This window comes from Xiphophorus couchianus, chromosome 10, assembly GCF_001444195.1.
Source record: "Xiphophorus couchianus chromosome 10, X_couchianus-1.0, whole genome shotgun sequence".
NCBI classification, from domain to species: Eukaryota; Metazoa; Chordata; class Actinopteri; order Cyprinodontiformes; family Poeciliidae; genus Xiphophorus; species Xiphophorus couchianus.
Genome location: NC_040237.1, coordinates 10973626 through 10993318, shown reverse-complemented (window position 1 = coordinate 10993318; position 19693 = coordinate 10973626). Strand labels below are relative to the sequence as shown.

The 19693-nt window shown below is 36.0% G+C and overlaps 3 protein-coding genes across 3 annotated transcripts; 2 read left to right on the top strand and 1 right to left on the bottom strand.

Annotated features, from left to right (window-relative positions):
• Positions 1-277: 277 nt before the first annotated feature.
• On the top strand, positions 278-7885 carry prr15lb (proline rich 15 like b). The gene is made up of 2 exons (XM_028030067.1): positions 278-468; positions 6837-7885. The coding sequence occupies exon 2, from the start codon at positions 6864-6866 to the stop codon at positions 7191-7193; it is 330 nt and encodes a 109-aa protein (XP_027885868.1). The 5' UTR covers positions 278-468; positions 6837-6863; the 3' UTR covers positions 7194-7885.
• A 1041-nt stretch (positions 7886-8926) lies between these two features.
• On the bottom strand, positions 8927-15126 carry pnpo (pyridoxamine 5'-phosphate oxidase). The gene is made up of 7 exons (XM_028030066.1): positions 14894-15126; positions 13123-13247; positions 12936-13035; positions 12474-12527; positions 12262-12390; positions 12107-12177; positions 8927-11289 (listed from the first exon to the last, which is right to left on the bottom strand). Exons 1-7 carry the CDS (start codon positions 15080-15082, stop codon positions 11127-11129), a joined length of 831 nt encoding a protein of 276 aa, XP_027885867.1. The 5' UTR covers positions 15083-15126; the 3' UTR covers positions 8927-11126.
• A 759-nt stretch (positions 15127-15885) lies between these two features.
• mrpl10 (mitochondrial ribosomal protein L10) lies at positions 15886-19232 on the top strand. Its single transcript, XM_028030194.1, has 5 exons — positions 15886-15994; positions 16201-16370; positions 16893-17057; positions 17468-17612; positions 18734-19232. The coding sequence occupies exons 1-5, from the start codon at positions 15955-15957 to the stop codon at positions 18970-18972; spliced, it is 759 nt and encodes a 252-aa protein (XP_027885995.1). The 5' UTR covers positions 15886-15954; the 3' UTR covers positions 18973-19232.
• The last annotated feature ends 461 nt before the right edge of the window (positions 19233-19693 follow it).

Here is a 19693-nt window from a genome sequence, read left to right as displayed (position 1 = left end):
TACATAAAGCCATGCAAAACAGCTCTGCATCCGTCTTACTTTGCTCCAATTTCCAGCTCACAATCACTCTGAAATGGAGATAAATCAGTGTTTGTCCTACTAACAGCTACCTCATTCACATGAAACAATATTCTTGTTAAAGGTGAGACAAAAAAAGGTTTCTATTGCACCCTGTAACACCGAAGGTCGCTTGGTGACAATGTTACAACATTGCTGTGCACTCTCAGCTAGGCGGGGCTTGGGTTTATGTGTGTTTGAGAAGGGTGTGTTCTTAAGTGGAGGACATGAGAAAAAAGGCTGGAGAGAAAGGGAGAGGGAGAGAGATGATGCACCTGTTCACAATCACCTGAGGAGAAGAGTCAGGAGATTCACAAAAGCTGCGGGAAGAAGACAGACAGTCATCAGCATGGTGGGACACTTCCATATCTGAGACACTCTCCTTCAGGCAGGCAGTTCGTCGTCCCCAAGGTAAGAGAACAAGTCCACATGAAACCCGATTCATGTCTGCAACAAGCGATGGTAAGAAGTCTGTAATGTACTGTTAGAGGAGGTTTCAGTTACATAAGCGAAAGTACCAAAACCGATAATGGTCCCAATTATGTAAACTGTAATACTGTAATGTTCAGCCGTTCAAAATAAAATGAAATATTGAAGAAAATGTAATTTAAGTTCTCAATTATTATTATTTTTTATTTATTTTTTAGCAATTTTCTTTACGTTTTACTGCTGTAAAACTAATAACGTTAAGCATTCAGGGATAAAATAACACGGGGGTTTTGGAAGAAAAATACTTTTGGGTTGCTTTACAAAACAATAGAAGTTATCTTTTGGCTGCTGCTAAAATGAGATTTTATTTCTATTTCTCTGAGTATTGATTTTTTCAGGTCCAAATATTTGATTGACAGCAAATTTACATTTAGAGATTCAACCCTTACTTGGTAGAAACCAAATATATACAGTAATATTAGGATTTAACATGATGAAGAGTTGAAACTGAGCAAGAGTAACACCTACCTTGGTTGTCACAAGATTAGCCATAAAAGCAAAAATAACACTTTGGACTTTACTGCTGTAAAAGAAATGTCTCCATTTATTACCATGAAAAGCGAATTAATACACATTGTGATGAGCAGAAAAATAATTAAATCCCCTCGTTTATCAACGCCGTCGACTTTTCTGCTATGAGTCAGGAGCGTGTTTTTCACTAGAGAAGAAACTTGAGAATCAGAAGTGAGCCTGCTTCGTTGTGAAACCAGCGGAGGCCCCGGTGCCCTTGGAGACCCCCCATGTCTCCGTCTCTGCTGCTCCAATGTGGCGCTGCTGGTTAGTCATTTCCAAATTTGTTCCCTTTTCTCCCCCTGCTGAGATCTCTGGAAAAATCTGCTCAGCCGCACACACAGCAGAATACACGGTAACTTATTAAAAATGAGCGGCGGAGGTGGGGGCGGAGGGGGCTCATGTCAACAGGACATTTTGTCTCAAAGGTCACATATAAGTCAAACAATACTCACTGAAAGAAATATGTGCAGAAAATGCTCAACAGTGTCTTTTAAACAACTCCAATAAAGCATAAAATATAAGATTGAAGAAACATGGTAAAGTTTCTCTTAGTTTACGACTATCTGTTACGTAAGTACCTTTAAACTAAACGCCGACGTTATTATGCAACACGGGTCAGACTGTGAAATTAGGCCCAGACAGATGCAGCACTAAGCTGCAAATCAGAAGTTTTATCTCCAGATCCAAAAATTAAATCTGATTTATTTTACCCTCGGGCAATTTGACTTTCCGTGCCAGGTGCCAAGTGTCACATGATCCAGATAAGAGTCTGATGAGAGTTTCTGTGAAAGGGCACAGGCTCTTTATTTGCATAGGTGCTTCATGATAAAAATGACCACACCAAAGAGAGATTTGTACGCCTCTTTGCTTCCTTTAAGCGTTCATGAAAGGGACATTGTTGCGCTTATGAAACTCATAAAGCCAGGGCTACAATCTGCACAGCTTCCAAACAACTTTCAGATTTCGTAGTCGGCTCAGTTTCGGGTGTATTCAGACACAGGACAAAGGCACTCTACCTAAACTGACAGAAAGATAGATTTATTATTAATAATAATCCTTTATCTGACTGATAAGACAAATTGCTCTTTCTTCCCTAAAGTAGCCACACCATATTATTTCCAGAGCTGCCTTACAAGGTCTCTTACACAAGATGAAGAGCGTCGTAAGTTCATTCATTTTTGCACATTTGTTGTTTCTCAGGCCATTAAGTCAGTGCTATAACAACATCTCTCCAGTAATGAGGGATGTGCTCCAAGTGGCTTTTAAATGCCTTTAATGCGCTGAGATGAGATGGATAGGTCTTTTTCATTTGTTCAATTAGGATGCTTCAAATTAATAATTTCACTTAATTATTATTGTAACCAATAGTTAGTCAAGCTGACAGGAAATGCTGAAAATCTCACGTACGACATGAGAAGCACTGGATTGGGGTCCAGTGCAGATTTGATTGATCATGAGCTTAAATATTTATCAGGTTTAGAGTTTCAGACAGAAGTTCAGTCTTCGAGGAGCAGCTTGGACTTCTTCATGTTGGCAAACCAGAACTGGGTGTGAACAGAAGTGAAAGGATCAAATAAGATGGAGAACTGTTTAGAATGAATAAAACCAAAACACATTTTCTGTTTTTTTGGGTTTTTTTAAAAATCTTTGTCGCCTAAAGTCACTCATTTTTTACTTTAAAAAGTCACTCTTTAATAAAAGTGAGTTCATTGAGGATGGTTGTAGGATTGTCATGTAGCAAATTTCATCAAACATTATCCAAGAGAAGACGCTGTTATTATGAAACAAGGCATTGTTGCAGAAAATAGTTTTCTTTTAAAAAATGATTTTTCCACACTGAACATAAAAATTGTATATATATATATATATATATATATATATATATATATATATATATATATATATATATATATATATATATATATATAAAAAATCAAAAACCAAAAATTTGAAGTCGTTGAAGTTGGTAAATATAATTATTCACTAAAATTTTAAATATGCCCAAGAAATTCTTCAGTTTGAACTCTTCCAACTTTGATGATTTCTATTTTTCATATAAAAATTGTTAAACATTTTGTAGACTTTTTTAAATGTAAAAATGGACGTATATAATAATCTATTACTGTCTGAATGTAACTTGGTTTCTTAAAACTTTTCACCTTAAAACATAAACACCAATCAGCTCCATTAGTGAATCTAAAGTGTAACTCAGGCATTTGTGAGTTATGAGGGAAATCTGACAGGCACAAAAACTTGAAGCATGGATCACTTCTTTTTTATTTTATTTTATTATCTCTTTTTGATGCTTTACAGCAAAGCTTTAGTAAACTCTTACGTTATTCATACACCTCCAGATTTAATGCAAATGAAGTAATGTTCAGTCATTCTTACTTATTCACAGAGCCTGACAAGCTCTACAAAAAAAATGCGCTTTTTTTGTTATAATAGGCAACCTGCCCTATTGTTCAGTACTCTTAATATGTCCTATAAACCTATCTAAACATTAATAAGGAAATTAATACATAAAGATGATTAAAATAATTATTTAAGAAAACCTTTAAGACAGGATTTTGCAAAAAGAAAACAGCAACCAAATAGTGCGAGGCTTTCTATAGGCAGATTGACAGAGAGCCATTTCAAAACAGTGCTCCATAAACCAGTTTATGATCCATGCACTCAGATTACCCAGTTAATAATTGTTTTGTTGAACAGTTATTTGTTTTAGCTGTCTGGTTACCAGGCAATGGTAAATTGTGGAGGTTATTGTTTCCTGTGTATTTACAGTGCATTGGGCAAGTGTTTGTCCCCTCCAAGATATCTTCTATTTTTTAGAACGTCAAACAAAACTCATACAGAACAAAGATAGTGTGAGCAAATACAAAAAACAATTTTCAAAAGAAAATTTTATCTATTTAGGGGAAAAAATAGACCCAAGTGAACTCCAACCTTGATCAGTGTGGAGGAATTCTGACTCAGTCTTGCCTTAAATAAATAAATAATAATACATTGAAGAGTTTTTGAGCATGATTGGTGTGTTTAAGGTCAGGTCTCTCCATTTCAGTTGGATTTAAGTCCAGACCTCAACTAGACCACTGAAAAAACTTGTTTTACTTTTTATCAAGTTGCTGGTGTGCTTCAGGTCATTGTCTTAATGTATAACCCAAATGCACTTGATTTTAGTGTCACAATCTCATGCCTGGAGTAGAATCAATACATTAAGTGATTCAGGTTCTGAAGCACCAAAGCAATCCCTGAAATCCCTGACCATCACTCTACCACCATCATGTTTGACAGTTAGTATAATATTCCTTTTCAAAAACTCTTTTTTTAAAAAACTTTTACAAGAGATTATTTAAATTAAATCCAAGAAGTTAAATTATTTTCTTGTCAGAGAAGAACATACTTTCCCAAATTTCCTAATTTTTACCCAGTCTTTTAACTTATTCTGGAATCATGTTGGATTCAAGAACAAAGTGAGATTTGTACTACTTTACATGCTGTTTTGGGGACTTTTGTGACCTCCTGGATGAGTTATTGATGATCTCTTGAAGTAATTTTGTGGACAACATCTTTCAGTTTAGTTCAATGAAGCCTTAGCTCTGTGGAAAATGCTTCTCTAACAGCAACCTATTTATTTATTTAAAAAAGATATTTTCATGAATTTGTTCAGAACGGACTTGATGTGACTATTTTTTTTTTCACGTGTCTTTCATGTTAGACAAGTGATTTCTTCGTTTCACATGTCTAAGAGCAATCAGAACTGGGTATGGTCAGAGAAACGGATTTAAACATTTCAAAAGTGTGGTTTATTACAGTTAAGCCACGATTTAACAATGGATTAGTTTGTCATTCAAGACCAGGTTGGTTTGAATTTTGCTCCTTGAAAAATGAAATAATCATATGAAGCTTGTTTTTTGGATTTATACTCTTGCTATCTTTGTTATTAGAGTGTGTTTCATAGTTTGAGACATTAAATGTGACAAAAACGCAAAAACAGAATAAATTCATAGATAAATCACAGAACCCTACATGTATACAGACAACACACTTAATCCAGACAATTTTGATGTTACAACAGTAGCAGCAAGTCCTTGCATAAGTTTCTGCTCTGCAAGTTAAAGACTGGCAGCGTGTTTCTTGAGTGAAAAGCTTTTTCGTATCAGATCACACGGGAGTAACAGAGGATCCTGTTCAGATAATCATTAATTTATCAGCTGAGACCAAGGTGTCTGGTGTCGCTACGACTCCTAACCCGAGAGATGAGCAGCAGGTGAAAGAGGGCAACAATAGCTATGCTCAGCTTTCTAAGAAAGAGCCTGTTGAGCAGAACACTGTGTACACAATAAGAGCACATTGTTATTTGTACTTTTGAACTGATCAACATGGAAAACAATTAAACACAGAGCTGCAACAGAAGTGATATTTAAAGACAAAGTCTTTTTAAACCATTTATTTGTTATCTTCAATGTATTAAGCAATTCAGCGTAAAATAGTCAAACACTTCTGACTCCACTTTCATTAGAAGCCAATAGTTCAGAAAGTGGAGCCCAGAGTTTCAATGATATAGATCATTTTTGTTTGTATTGTCCTTATTATTGGTCTATTGCTTATACACACACTTAAGCAAAAATGACAAGCATGACCAACCAGCAAACCTTTTTTTTACTTCAATGCTACATTATCTGGCAACCTAATAGAGGAAAAAAATTGAAAAAATAGAGCTAGCTCAGCTATCTGCACTTTTTCTATTTACACACATGATAACATTAGCACAACAGCAGCAAACTGCTACAATTTGTCACATTTTAAATTATCCGATTTAGATAGCATAAAATCAAATATTTTGGATCACAATTATTTTTAATGTATATTACCAAAGGAGAAAAGAAAGAAAAATAATACAGTTTACCACTCGTTTTTCCACGCTGGCAGTTAGTGTTAAAGATACACCACAATTTCCTGCTACACAAAATTAGGAAAGTACTGGTTTGCCACTGCCATGCAGCATTAATTGAAAATGTACAGAAAACAGAAAGAAAAAAATAAAACAATTAAAGGATCTAATTTTCCAGGTTTTTTCCTTCTTCTTTTTTAACATATGTTAACACCAACTGTGCAACACAGCAACCCACGACAGAAAGCTGGGAAATTAACAGTATGCAACTCCCATGTGGTATTGATTCAAAAGGGATTGTTAGTGATCTGTTTTATTATTTTTATTTTGTGAAAAATGTTTTACTTTAACAATAAAACGTGCAAGATCACCTATACTTCGAAAGTACTGATGGCATGTTTGGTGTAGCTGGCAGTTCAATCCACTAATGTACGCCAAGGATGGATGAGACATGCTGTTTTTTTATTATTTATGTTAATCACTAAAAGTTTAATATCTCTGTTAATTGTGCTAATAATTTAATTCATGCATACCAGCCTGAAGACCATGACTGTAGACTTTCTTTATCTGCAGGTGCTTTGGAATTTTGCTCATAGCATGTTGTGTTTACTGTATTGTTCTAAAAAGGGCTGATAAACTAGATTCTGTTCACTCATTCTGGACATAAAAAGTTTCAATACATTCAATTTTGAATATTTCTGTGATTACAAATGATGTTAACTCAATTTCCAGAAAGAAACATGAAGTCATTGAAATTTCTATTACAATTCTCAATCACAGTTTGCCTTTCATTATCTTTTGATTGTCATAACAGGGTTAAAGAAAGAAGCAGCTTTAACTGAATGCTGACAGCCATCTTAACGGTGCATTGTCATTCCTGCAGGGCCATCCCTCCAGTCTCCGTGGTGCTATGGCTGACTCAAGCTGGTGGAAGCTGACCTTCTCACGCAAGAAGAAATCTGAACCTAAGGTTTTGTATGAAATCCCAGCAGAGCACGGATGCAACAATGAGAACAAAGACCAAGCAGGCATCTCTTCAGACAATATGGACAGCCAGTTCAATGCAAGGCTGGAGAAGATTGTGGATAAGTCTGCCACCAAAGGCCGCCACGTCAAAGTGTCCCACTCCGGTCGCTTCAAAGAGAAAAAGAAAGTGCGATCCACGCTGGCGGAAAACCCGAGCCTGTTCGCAGAGCACAACCTCAGTAGTGAAAATCATAAAAACAAGACGGACAAATAGCAAAATACATCTACATGATCATAAAAGTGTCATAAATCACTCAGACAAGGGCTATTGCCTCACTGTACCGCGTCCAAGTAGCAACAGTAACTAAAACAAACAAGTGGTATCTTGAAACCGACGTTAATATATTCACAAACTGAATCATGGACCGGTTTTGGAAACATTTCTCTCATTATTGTAAATGTTGAATTCTAACAGCAAATGTCCAAATGTTCTCAAGCATTTTTTTATGTTTGCACTGGTGTTTTTTTAAATAAGAGCTGAAATGAAGTAGCTTAAGCTTAACCTCCTTTGTCTTGTGTAGCTATTATGTATTTTTATGATTTAAAAAGGACCTTTTATGAAAAGATACAGTCCATTTGCTTGAATTTTATGAAAAAACATGCAAAACTTGATTAAAATACAAAATGTCAGAAAAATTATTAAATGTTCACAGTAGCCCCAGAAGTAATTTAGATTGTATTAACTATTGTTTTCTAGGTAGATATCTAAAATAAGTAATAAAAACTCTGAGAAAAGGATTTATCACCTTGTGAAGGGCGTTTTATCCATTTTTACTGTGCTGGAAAAATAATTGTTTAGTATGTTTTTTATTAATCAAATGCAAGTTTATAAATTTTGTAAATGACCGTTGTAAAGATTTTTGGGGTAACATTAAATTATAACTTAAAATAAATTGTTTAAACATTTTTATCAAGTTTTATTTCACATGCACTAACAAAACACTAGAAAACGTTATTTGCATTGGTATTTATTGGTAATAGAAAACAACAGTCACATTTTCTTATAAGGAACAAGCTGAATAATTAAACAAGTTGCATAACTTATAGCACTGTTTCAGAGAAAATGTCATTAAAATGTTTTTTTTCTTCTTTTTCTGATTCAGAAAATTTATGAGATTATTAGAGAGATGTGTACTAAACCTCCATTTTGTGCCTTTGACCTCTTCTCTAAATACGAAGAGTTCCATATACGCCATGGATGCTTTTCATAGCACAGCCAGGTAGTATGAGAAGTTAGAAAAGTAAATGGTTTTAAAAATGCAATGAGCCCCATTTAAAAAAAATAGTAGATTTTTTTCTAAAACAGAAGGTAAATAAATATAAAACAGTTGAATTTAAGTCTCTGCTTGTCATTTGTGTTGACAGAGTGAATGATGCAGAAAGGTACCAGTTGCATCAAATGGACGATTTTTAAATAGAGACTATTATTATTACTCATTTAGTGTTGTTTTCTTTATCAGAGGAGGATAGAAATTAAAATATTACAGCTGGAACCAAAATTGACTTGCTGCTCCTGTTTAAGTGACAGCTTAAGAAAAAATGAAAAATTAACTCGAGATTGATTTGAATTTTTTTTATGCTTTTAAGTTTCTCAGAGGACATTTGATGCTCTATGGTAGAATGAGAATTTGGTTAGGGATCAAAAGACAGCGAGGTCTTACTCTAGTAAATTGTTAGAGATACGGCAATGTCAACTGGGCAATGAATTAAATCTAGACTTCAGCCTCATTGCCTAGATTATTTGTCTGTTGGTAAATTATAGAAAATAATACACTGCTTGTAGGTAGATTACAGTTTAACGTGCACCAAAAAAGACACAGATTAAACTTTGTGGCTCGATGCTGACCACCACAATTTTCCCGTTTAAGCTACATCTGGCAAACTACCACACATACATGCTAATAAAACGTAAAAAACAAAACAAATTGTAATATAAAACAACAGTTGTGATTGTTTGTTCCTTTTAATTGATTTTCCCCCCCAACCAGAGTGGGACAATAAATATAATGCAGCTAAAACATAATCTCCATTTGTTACGTTTGCACACTTGCTACCATTAGTCAAGTAGCACAGCAACCCACTGCAGGAAGTTAAAAAGTAATAGTTTAAAATCTTTTCAGTCTCTACATAATCACCCTTCAAAAGATACTAATTAACATGAGCAAGTTTTTACTGCTAGAAAAAGAAAGTTAGAAAATAAGAACTTAAGATCCAATGGTTAACTGGCTCAGAGTGTTGATTTAATCTATGAAATGAATACCACCATAATAAACTTTTTCAGGTGCAATTTTATAAATCAACAAACATATAAAAAGCTAAAGAAACAGCTTTGTGGTAGAGATACTTTTTGCTGAAATTCTTTGTCAATGTTTATTAAAGTAAGACAATTTCATTGTACCTGAGGTCCTTCCTATGCAAAAGGTGGCTTTCTGGATGCAAGATCATTAATATATTCAGGAGGAAACACTCTGATGGTTGCTGCTGTTAGCAAGCTGATCTTGGTGAGATCACTGTGTCATGTTATAAAGCAGTTTGCTGTTTTCCCCTCAGCAGTTGCTGGTAGGTTTCGTTGGCCTGGTGATGGTAAGCAGACACTAGTAACTCACACTCAGCTCTTGACTGCTGCTCTTCATTTAATAATGCAGCTCCGCTAAAGCAACTTCATAAGCTAAATGTGGATCTAAATGGACATTTGAGCATTATGTGCAGGAGAGTTCTTATCTTTTCTCAGATGTATGGGTATTATTTTTTTTCTTCCTTTAATAGTGACTCTACTGCCACCTGCTGGTCAAACACACTCAGGCTTTTGTTCAAAATTAAACTTTATTACAGTTTCAAATTTAACAATGAATGGCTTTCAAGCAGTACAAGACAACATTAGCACTTTTAATCTCAATGTTAAAAGGCAAATATAATCTGCAACAGTTACTTTATTCCTCACTTTAATAGGCTGCATGTGAACGCTATTTTATTTTAAAGACAGGTCACATTTTTTAGTCATCGCAGTTTGTAGGTTTTTTTACTGGATTATTAAATATTTGATCATGTATCTAAAAAACAACACGATTATGGATCTGGAAAACCATTGTAAACTCCCATTTAAGAAATTATCTTTTCAAGTATTACCAAGAAAACATCAACCTGAAATCAGAACTCTACTTCAAACAGTTTTCTCTCTTTCACTGTAAAATATTATTCTAGACATAAATTATGACATTAGCTACAGAACCTTGAAAAAGTATTCACACCCCTTAAACTTCTTCATATTTTGTCACATTATATCCAGAAACTTCAATGTATTTTATTTGGGGATGGACAAAACACAACCTACCCAGTAATTGTGAAATGGAACAGAAAACATCTTTATTTATATTTTATTTTTCAAATTGAAGTCTAAAATGTTGGTGTGCATTTGTATTTACTCCCTTAGCCCTAAATAAAACATCCAGAGCAAAATTTATCTCATCTTGCACAGCTGTTCAGCAAAGGCTTCACGGGTCAGAGAAACATGAAGATGCTTTGCTCCAATAAGGCCAAAATTAAACTTAAAGGCCTACATTCAAAGCTCTATGTGGAGTAAAACTTACACATCACCATAAATACACCATGGCAATGCTGAAAAAAGGATGGTGGATATGGTTATCTTTAACAGGGACTGAAAAGATATGCACAAAACATTTCTAAAATTTTTACTTGAAAAGTAAACATTTACTTCACAATATGCACTATGTTGGGTTTCTCTATCATATAAAGGCCTAAAGAATTCCACCAAACATTTAACAGGAGACAATGTGAAAGACATGGAGGGGTGTGAATACTTTAGCAAAAGCCCATAAACTGAATTTGCACTTGAAAGACAACTGTGCTCTTTTTAAGATGTGAAGACACTGAAGTTGAAGAAACAACCAGCTGTGACTCGTTTGTGTCTGAGGAGGCAAACTTTCCTTGTTTCTTTTTAAAGCCAAAATAAAACATGAAGTTTCGTGTTACAGTCAGGTCGCAGGTTCAGATGGTTCAAGTCAAAGAATCTACAGGCACAGTTGACACAGATTTAACAAACTTCAAATGGTTTTCCACCAGTACCTTCAGATGTTGGCTACTTTTTAAGTTCGTGGTGTTCTGGATGGAACATCTGTGGAGGTGGGTCTTATGGAGAAAGTCGCTGGTACACCCAGCCTCCCTCGGCTTCGTGCTGGAACTCCCCCCGTTTCTCTCCGTCCTTCACCTTGGTGAAAACGATGCGGTCATGGAGTCTGTTGGTCTGACCCTGCCAGAACTCAATTGAGTGAGGCTTGACCGTGTAGCCGCCCCTGAAAGATCACAGGACGCAGCTGGAGTGTGATGGGGAAACACCGTGGAGATTATGCTGATATGCTTCTTGTGGACAGTTCAAACATTTGCAAAGTTACTTTTTATGAATAGCACCTTGCAGACAGATCCGCACCCTTTGAAGTTTTTCACATTTTGTCACATTACAACCACAAACTTCAGTATCTTTTTGATAGACCTGCACAAAACGACACATAGTGCTGAAATGGAAGGAAGATAATATTTTGTAGAACCACTTTTATTATTTTTATTGCACTAATTGGAACATTTAGTTTTAGTTGTTTGTATAATGAGAATAAGGAATCTGATAAAACTTTTATTCCAAGCAGCCAAACTGTCTTGTGATATTTTGAAAGCATTTCAGTTGTTAGTCTTCCAAGTTACCTTTTCATTTAATCCAGATAATATGTTCAATATTTAGTATTAGTAAATGGAACTGGTGGAATAAAAACAAAAATGAAGTTTTTTTTTTCTGTAAATAAATAACCAATTAGGCTTGCCTGACTTGCCAATGTGCATTTTATTTCTACTAAGGTTTATAAACACATAAAGAATAAGTTTGCTGCAGGTTGTATCAAAGTACATGCTGTTAGTTGATGTATAGAAAGATATTATGGTGGTGGACATTTTTTAGTTTTGATGCATTTAATGAATAGAAAAAATAATTCTAACTTTTCAGTTTTCAAAAGGAAGAAATGTCCAATGCACTAATTAATTGGCGCATTTAGACAACTTTGTTAACTTTGTTAATTATTTTCATTATTTGGAAATAATCATAAAAAATACAAATATTCTCACCAGTAATCTGGCATTGGTACTTCTGTGTCCTTGTACTTTTCCTCCAGTTCAGCATTTTTCTGCCTCAAATACTGAAAAACATACTCAAGATCAGCCTACAAATGTTTTATAAACATGTATGAGCTAAAACACAGAGCGGCTCTGTCATCTCTTACATCTCTGTTAGGAATTGGTGTACTTTGTTGGCTCACAACGGCCCCGATCTGACTGCTCTTAGGCCGGGAGTGGAAATAATCACAGGAGTTCTGGTAGGGGATCCTCTCCACTGAGCCCTCAATACGAATCTTTGAATTAAAATTACAATAAACTGACCATCAGTGGTGGGAAAACTGGGAAACAGAGAGAGTTATTTTATAGTGCCTCTTACCTGTCTGTTAAGTGGCTCCCAGTAAAAAACCAGGCATGCGTATGGATTGCTCTCCTGCCAACGAAAAGTCAGTCGGATCCAGAAAAAATGCATATTAAATCAACATTAAATGATTATTAAAAAAAACCTATGAAAAAATTTAATTATTAGTTCACAACATTATTATTAAATTGTACAGCATTTAAAGCAATACACTGCATTCATGATGCAGAAAAAGAAGTTTTTTCTTCATATGACAGACTGGCGCTGTACTGAAATATGTGAAAAACAACATTTATAATGGGCTGAATCAAAACTGAAAAAAGCATGCTGGCATTAGATTAGCACGTTAGAAAACTGCTCAGCAAGAAAACATCATTAGAAAGAGAAAGACGTGAGTTTACAGAAGAGAAATACATTTTGAGTCGATTTGAGCTTTATTCAATTTTTGGCTTTATAAGATTTAAGAACACAGTTACATACCAACTCATTGCCTTTTCTGCTCTCGTAGTTTGTGAAGAAGCGGAAACCTTCATGGCTGTAACCTTTCAGGAGGACCACACGTGCAGATGGACGTCCGTCCCTGGTCAGACAGAGTTGATGAGACACAATTACAGAAGGTATTAGTCTTTAAAGTTTCAAAGTTGCTCGGAGATGTAGGGTTACCTACTTGGAGGCTGTGGCAATGCACATAGCATTGGCCTCTTCAATCACAGGGCACTTTGTTGCTTCATCAAGCCAGTTTCCAAACTCCTTGATGGGGTCCAAAGATCCAAGTTGACTCTCCTCAAAGCACTGCATAAAAAATATCTTGTTTAGGCAGCTCAAAAAAGAAAAAACAAGGAAGCAAATTTTAGAAAATCTCACACACAGAGAGAAATCGAGTGGTGAGCAATTTCTAGTTTGATCAGGCCTGACTTGTGATGAGCCAGCGAGAAACTCAAAAATCCAATTCTTTTCACAGTCAGCGAAGGAACCATATGTAAGCGCTACATGTTATGCAGACAACACACTTCGTTGTGGACCCTGTTACTGAGTGAAGATGGCTCAAGCTTAGCCATTAGTAGTACCAGAGGCCTTCAGAGTTGAAGTCAGAAAAAGTACAAAGATTCTGGAGAATGCACAAAAGTAGTCATTTGCTAATACAAGATATTAAAGACAGTTTAAAATATTGAACCATACTGCCATTATTTTGAAAATATTTGTAAACCTCGGTTCAAAGGAAGTCCCTCTTTCACAAAAACAGTGTAAAGTGGTAGCAATTTTAGAAAGAAAACAGATATATTCTTATTACAGATGGACCAAGCAGAATATAGTGTCTGACTACCTTCATTTCATGAGTGGTATGACTATTTATACCACAGGTTTTCAGTCCTAGTCCCCAGAACACATTGTCCGGCATGTTTTAGGTGTTTTCGAGCTTCCACACACCTTATCTAAATAAATGGGTGTGCTTTTGCAGCACTTATTTTGATGAGGCAATAGACTCAGTCGATTCTAATGTGCTGGAGCAGAGGAAAATTTAAAACATTAAGGTCACTGGGTCCTGAGGACAAGGATTGAAAACCACTGGTTTATATTATGCTCCAATGTGCTTTACAGACACCAGTCTCTTATTGTTACCTTAAAGCAAATGCCAAATTATTTTAGAGCTGAAGGTCTGAGATGTCTTTTGCATCTTTCTCTTACAGTCCCTGGCTGTAAGAGAATGTGGACCTAAATGGTAAGAACTCCAAAACACTCTCAAATCCAGCAAATCCATGAAAGACAGGTTTAACAGTAATAAGGAAAAAACACATCGATTTTGTTGCGCAGCATTTAGACTTTCTGATATCCGTTTAAGTCTTGCTCTCTCTCTCGTACTCTAAAAATAAACCAGACATCTGAAAAAACACTAGTGATGGATGATATGTAGATACTTAAACACCACTGGTTCCACTGGCAGGAACATGTCAAGTCAGACCTTATGTTAGCCTATCGCCTACAGATAAAACAAACAAACTATTAAGTTTGTAAGGAGAATGTGGAACAAGGTTATGGATTCTTTGCAAGAATCTTTAATTTGTTTACAGTTGAACAAACCTAATGTCTGCAGGATCAACATTTATTTTAACAGTACATGTATCATGCAAACCAAATAGGTTATTTTCACTGTTTAGGGTCAACCAAAAGAGTCACTCTCTTTTTATGGCTGACCTATTTGAAATTTGCTTTTTCTTTAAACAGTAGATGACTGGGCATAGGTCAAAGTCTAAAGCATGCAGGGACAATTACGAATTGAGGCATACAATCCTTGCAGGTATATTTGTTTCCAGTTTTCTCACTACAGATTTAGCACGTTGCAAAATAGTTACTTTGTGACCTTGCACTTCCAGACTGTGACTCCTGCCTTGATTTGTTCAACACAATACATAATGTTTCTACTTAGAATGCCCACTCACCTCCTGCTCCCCTCTATATTTCTTCCTCATATTGCTCAGATCCATGGTGCTGCCGTCACTTATCGTTTTGCTGCAAAAATTTCGTGCAAAAGCGCCCCGTTCCCCAATAGACAGGCTGATACGAGAGGGGTGATTTCTACCAAACAGGCTAAAATGTCTTAATAAAGTCACACTGAGTATGCGCCTCATGCTTGTCAAAACTACTCTGACGTAACCTTTACGTAAAGGATTATGCAAACGTGCAGCTTTTGTGCTAAGACAACATTCGTTTTTTGTAAAATAATGTGGATATTTTTTTTAAAAAAATAATATGTCTTAAGTCCTAATTTAAGTAGGACATAAATAAAATGTGGTTTAAATGCATAAAGTAAACTGAAGGAAAAAACACACACGTCAATACGTTCTGAGGCGTTCAAATGACATGGGTTTTCTTGTTTGCCATGGTCTGTTGACATAAATACGTTGATTAATGGTTTGAAAAGAAAAACATAGAATTAAGAGGATAAATTGCTCACAAATGATCTTTTTCAGGAAGGTCGGGAAACACATTTTACCTACTTTAGTCTGAAACTTCTACTCTCTTTCCTAACAACCCTACAACTCATTCATTAAAGTAATGCAAAAAATGTCACTGTAATCCTTTTTGTATGTCTTTTTTGGTTGAAAATATTCACTTTTCATTTTAATACTCAAAACACTTACGAAAATAAATTATTAAGCCTCTTTTATTTTGTATAAAACACTTATGCAAGCTAACGTTTATAAACATCAAAATAATGTAAACAGAATTTGCGTATGAAAAGCTGACAGTTTCAGAAGAAATTCAGCAAATTTTCTTCTGAATTTCTTTTTATGTTTTTATTCGAAACATAAAAATTATGTTTCGAATTTAGTTTGGGTCATTATTAGTCACAATTATATGTCTATGGTCCGTGTTGAGTTTTAACTAGTTCTAGCTCGAGTCAGAGCTTTATTGGTGAAGATTTTAGTTTTACTGACGTGTAATTGAACGCAACATTTCTTCTTTTGTCGCATTCTAAATAACGTATTTCCTGTTGAAGATGTCGGCGACCTTGTGTGTGAAGTTGCAACGAAACCAGGGTAAAAAGACCTTAAATTGTTTTTAAAAAACAGACCTAACTCATTAAAATGTTAGAAATGTATTTTTACTGCGTATATAATGTCTGCTGTTATTAGTGTCTGCCACCTTTTAGTTAAACGGTGGCAGATTTGCAGCGTGGCTAGCCGATGCTAACTTTGCATCTCCGGTGTTGTGGTAGACTTCTAACCAGCTCTGTGGCTTTCAGGGTGGCTGCCTCTGATTCAGAGTGTCCGGCACGGGTCCAAGGCTGTGACCCGTCATAAAAAACCCGTTCATATCCTCAAACAGAAGCTCATTGCCGTCACACAGTACATTCCTCCAGCTAGGACCGTTCCCCCGGGGGCTTATCCGTCCGAAGAAAAGCACGTCCAGGAGGTGAGACCCCGACGGCAGCTTCAGCTGAATTGATGCAACAACGAGACTTGGTTTTAATGAAATTGGAGAAGTTTATTTCTAAACTGTCATTAGGCATGTTGGAGAATATTCTTTATAACGGTATGCCAAGTGACTTTAAGACCTGGATGGAATCCTTTTACCATTCACTGAATTTCTGTCTAGAATTACCTGAGACATTACAGAGGATGTTGTTGGTACATATGGTGCTATGCTGCAGTTCTTTAAAGGACCAAATCCTGATAGTTCAAGTAGGGGCCTTAGAAGCACCATTACTCTACATGAAGTGGAGGCCACTAAAAGGACATGTTCCAATAAATTCATCAGATTGTGTCTACAGAGGATTAGACACGTTTATACACTGTATTTGAGCAAAAGTAAAGGATAGTTGTCTGATTCTTGTCTCTGACCGACTGATGGGTAGAATCTCTGAATTTATTCCTTTTTTATGACCCAAACTTTTGCAGTTTTTCCTGCTAAATTACTTTTCTTTGTTTCCTTCAGGATAATGAGTTTGTTTTACTCCTGAAGAAGAATTTGGAGGAAGTGTTTGAGGAGTGCAAAATGATCGCTGTGGTCCAGACAAACGCCTGCAGTGTTGATGACATGCTGATGCTCAGACACAGACTTTGCAAACACGGCATCAAAATTAGGTTTTTCCCCAACCAGGTAACTAGGATTCCTCTTAGTCACTGTGAATGGTACAGTACAGACCAAAAGTTTGGACACACCTTCTCATTGAATTCAATTAGAAAGTGTGTCCAAACTTTTGGTCTGTACTGTACGTCATGGATTCCTTTTGATACTGTGGATTGATTGAAACAGCGCTAAGGAGTTTTAACCTCTCGCTGTGATGTTTAAAGTGGATACTTTCAGCAGTTTTGATACTATCTATATCAAAGAACTTTCAGCACATTTTTGCACTTTTATACAGTCATTTGGACAAAAATTAAGCAAAAGTAGCATGTATACCCCAGAAAGAAAACTGTAAATATGTTTCTTTCAGGAAAATGTGATTCACCTTTACCAGTTGGAATGTTTTGACTTTTTTCAGCTTTTCTTTTTTTTTTTTCCTTCAGGTAATGCGGTCGTTCCTGAGTAACTCAGTTTACAGCAACATGGCTCCTCTGTTTATCGGCCCCACCGTTCTCTTCGTGAGCAAAGAGCCGAAGGTGAAAGAGATGATGTCTGCTCTCAGGTTTAGCCCACAGATGACACTCTTAGGTATGTTTTATAAGTGCTTCCAAAGAACTACTCTGCTGTATGTTGCAATGAACATCCACGATAGGATATATGCTGACAAGAAATAGGAAAAATGGTCACTTCCAAAAAGGGCTTTCTGTCTATTGAAAATGTATTATCATCAAAAATGTTTAGTTTGTATGGGACAATTGAAATTACATATTTAGATTAAATGTTATTACACGTTTAAATCAGTCACCAAAACTGTTTCTATTTGCTGAATGTCAGAGTAATGAGAGAAAGAAACATTTTTAGATATTATTTTCTGCAAAGTCAAGTGTTTACATACGTCAAGAATAATATACCTTCAAGTAAATTGAGAGGTCTGCACTCTTACTCCAAAATAAACATAAAAGGAGATGATGCTATCTGCAAAACAGATGTCATCATCAGAAAAGGATTTTTTTTGTGGAAATATTGACACAACATCACAAAACATCTGCCAGACATTAAAGCTTGGATTTGATTTTCCAAATGAGAAATGCCTCTAAGCATAGTACATATCTGGTAACATCTGAAAAACAAAGTCTGATCATACAATTAATGCATCCTAATGTCTAAAGGACCCATATTGGCCTGCATTTGCTTTGATTCCAGTAAACAACATTCCACAGCCATGACTTCTGATTATTTCACAGCATTTAAGCTTTGAAACAGAATTATCATCAATCTGAAATAAGAGGACGTTGGTAAATTTCATAGACTTTTTTTGTGAATCAAGCTTCACTGTTGGTCTTAGAGGAGCGCTAACTACAAACGACAACATCTGATTCTGTAGCTGATGCTATCATTTTTAATTTTGTACCTTGGTATATAAACACTAAAATTTTGAAAGTTTACCAGTTTAAATTTCTGGAAAGTACTTTAGGTTATCTTGGTGAATAAGAAAATTTTAGTTTCCCTTCCTTTTTCACAACTCCACTAATTGTTATGGGTAAATACAAAAAGTATCCCCTCGCTGATTTAGAGTTCTTCACATGTAATCTGATCCAATTTATTGTTCATGTCTAAATGGAATTGTTGAATTCCTGAGTTTTGTTGCAGATCAATTTCAGCACCACTGCCTCTCTTCTAAACCACATCATCTTCTCATCTCTCCGCAGGCGCCTGCATAGACAACACACTGCTGAGTGCACAGGGCGTGGTCAGCTACGCCAAACTGCCGTCACTGACCGTCGTCCAGGGCGAGCTGGTAAGCGGGCTGACTATGCTGACGTCCCGCACAGCCTTCATGCTGCAGCACCACCCGGCTCATCTCTCCGCCCTACTGCAACAGTACATCAAACAGCAGAGCCCGGACGATGGCGCCGAGGAAACGCCTAAAGCAGAGGAAGCCTCATAGATCTTCAGAGAAACACCTCTGGACTTTTGCCTTGCAGATTTACGTCTAGTTAGAACGAGGAGGGGCTGAAACGGCAGCTGTTTGGTACCAGACTTTGGGGTAGCAATACTGTTGGAGTTGAGACGCGGCTGCGTGAGTGGCTTCAGCCTCTTGGTGGACTTCTTGAAGGACAGTGCTTCAAAAATGTCAATTTAGCTCTTAATGTTACGGTGTTAGTATGTAAATAAAAGGAATATGCTCAAAATCAAAATTTGTTTAAATTTAGCTTTGTAATATTATTTATGTACCATATTCCTAATCCCAAAAGGTGTGAATTAGCAGGATTATTTTTAAATATTCTTTTATAACATGCATTACAGATGCTTTGCACCAGATGGAGATTTAATGTAAAACATAATTAAAACAATCTGCTTCCACCAAAGAAGCACTGACTTTAATCTGCAGATTACAGTACAGTAATCTGGGTCAGTATGGTTATTAGTGTCTGGTCTTTTTACATAGTAATTATTAACTACAACAAGTGGTTAAAAAGATATACAGGAAAGAAAATATTTTTATGAACTGAAGTAAAATAATCATGACTTCTTCGTGTGTGTGGAGGCTCTTGAAGCTCTTAAGCCAGCTGTAGTCCAGTCTTGTGAATCTCCCCTGACTCTTGAATGACCTTTGGATTTCACAGTTCTCTCAAGGTTGTGGTTTCCTTGTTGCCTGTACATATTTT

Bases quoted from the DNA above. Each gene is read 5' to 3' on its own strand.
- prr15lb (XM_028030067.1), top strand. From the start codon at position 6,864: ATGGCTGACTCAAGCTGGTGGAAGCTGACCTTCTCACGCAAGAAGAAA.
- mrpl10 (XM_028030194.1), top strand. From the start codon at position 15,955: ATGTCGGCGACCTTGTGTGTGAAGTTGCAACGAAACCAGG. The intron at 16,371-16,892 runs GTGAGACCCCGA...TGTTTCCTTCAG, and splicing joins AAGAAAAGCACGTCCAGGAG to GATAATGAGTTTGTTTTACT. The intron at 17,613-18,733 runs GTATGTTTTATA...ATCTCTCCGCAG, and splicing joins CCCACAGATGACACTCTTAG to GCGCCTGCATAGACAACACA.
- pnpo (XM_028030066.1), bottom strand. From the start codon at position 15,082: ATGAGGCGCATACTCAGTGTGACTTTATTAAGACATTTTAGCCTGTTT. The intron at 13,248-14,893 runs GTGAGTGGGCAT...TTTTTTATGCAG, and splicing joins AATATAGAGGGGAGCAGGAG to TGCTTTGAGGAGAGTCAACT. The intron at 12,528-12,935 runs GTATGTAACTGT...TTTCGTTGGCAG, and splicing joins GCAGAAAAGGCAATGAGTTG to GAGAGCAATCCATACGCATG.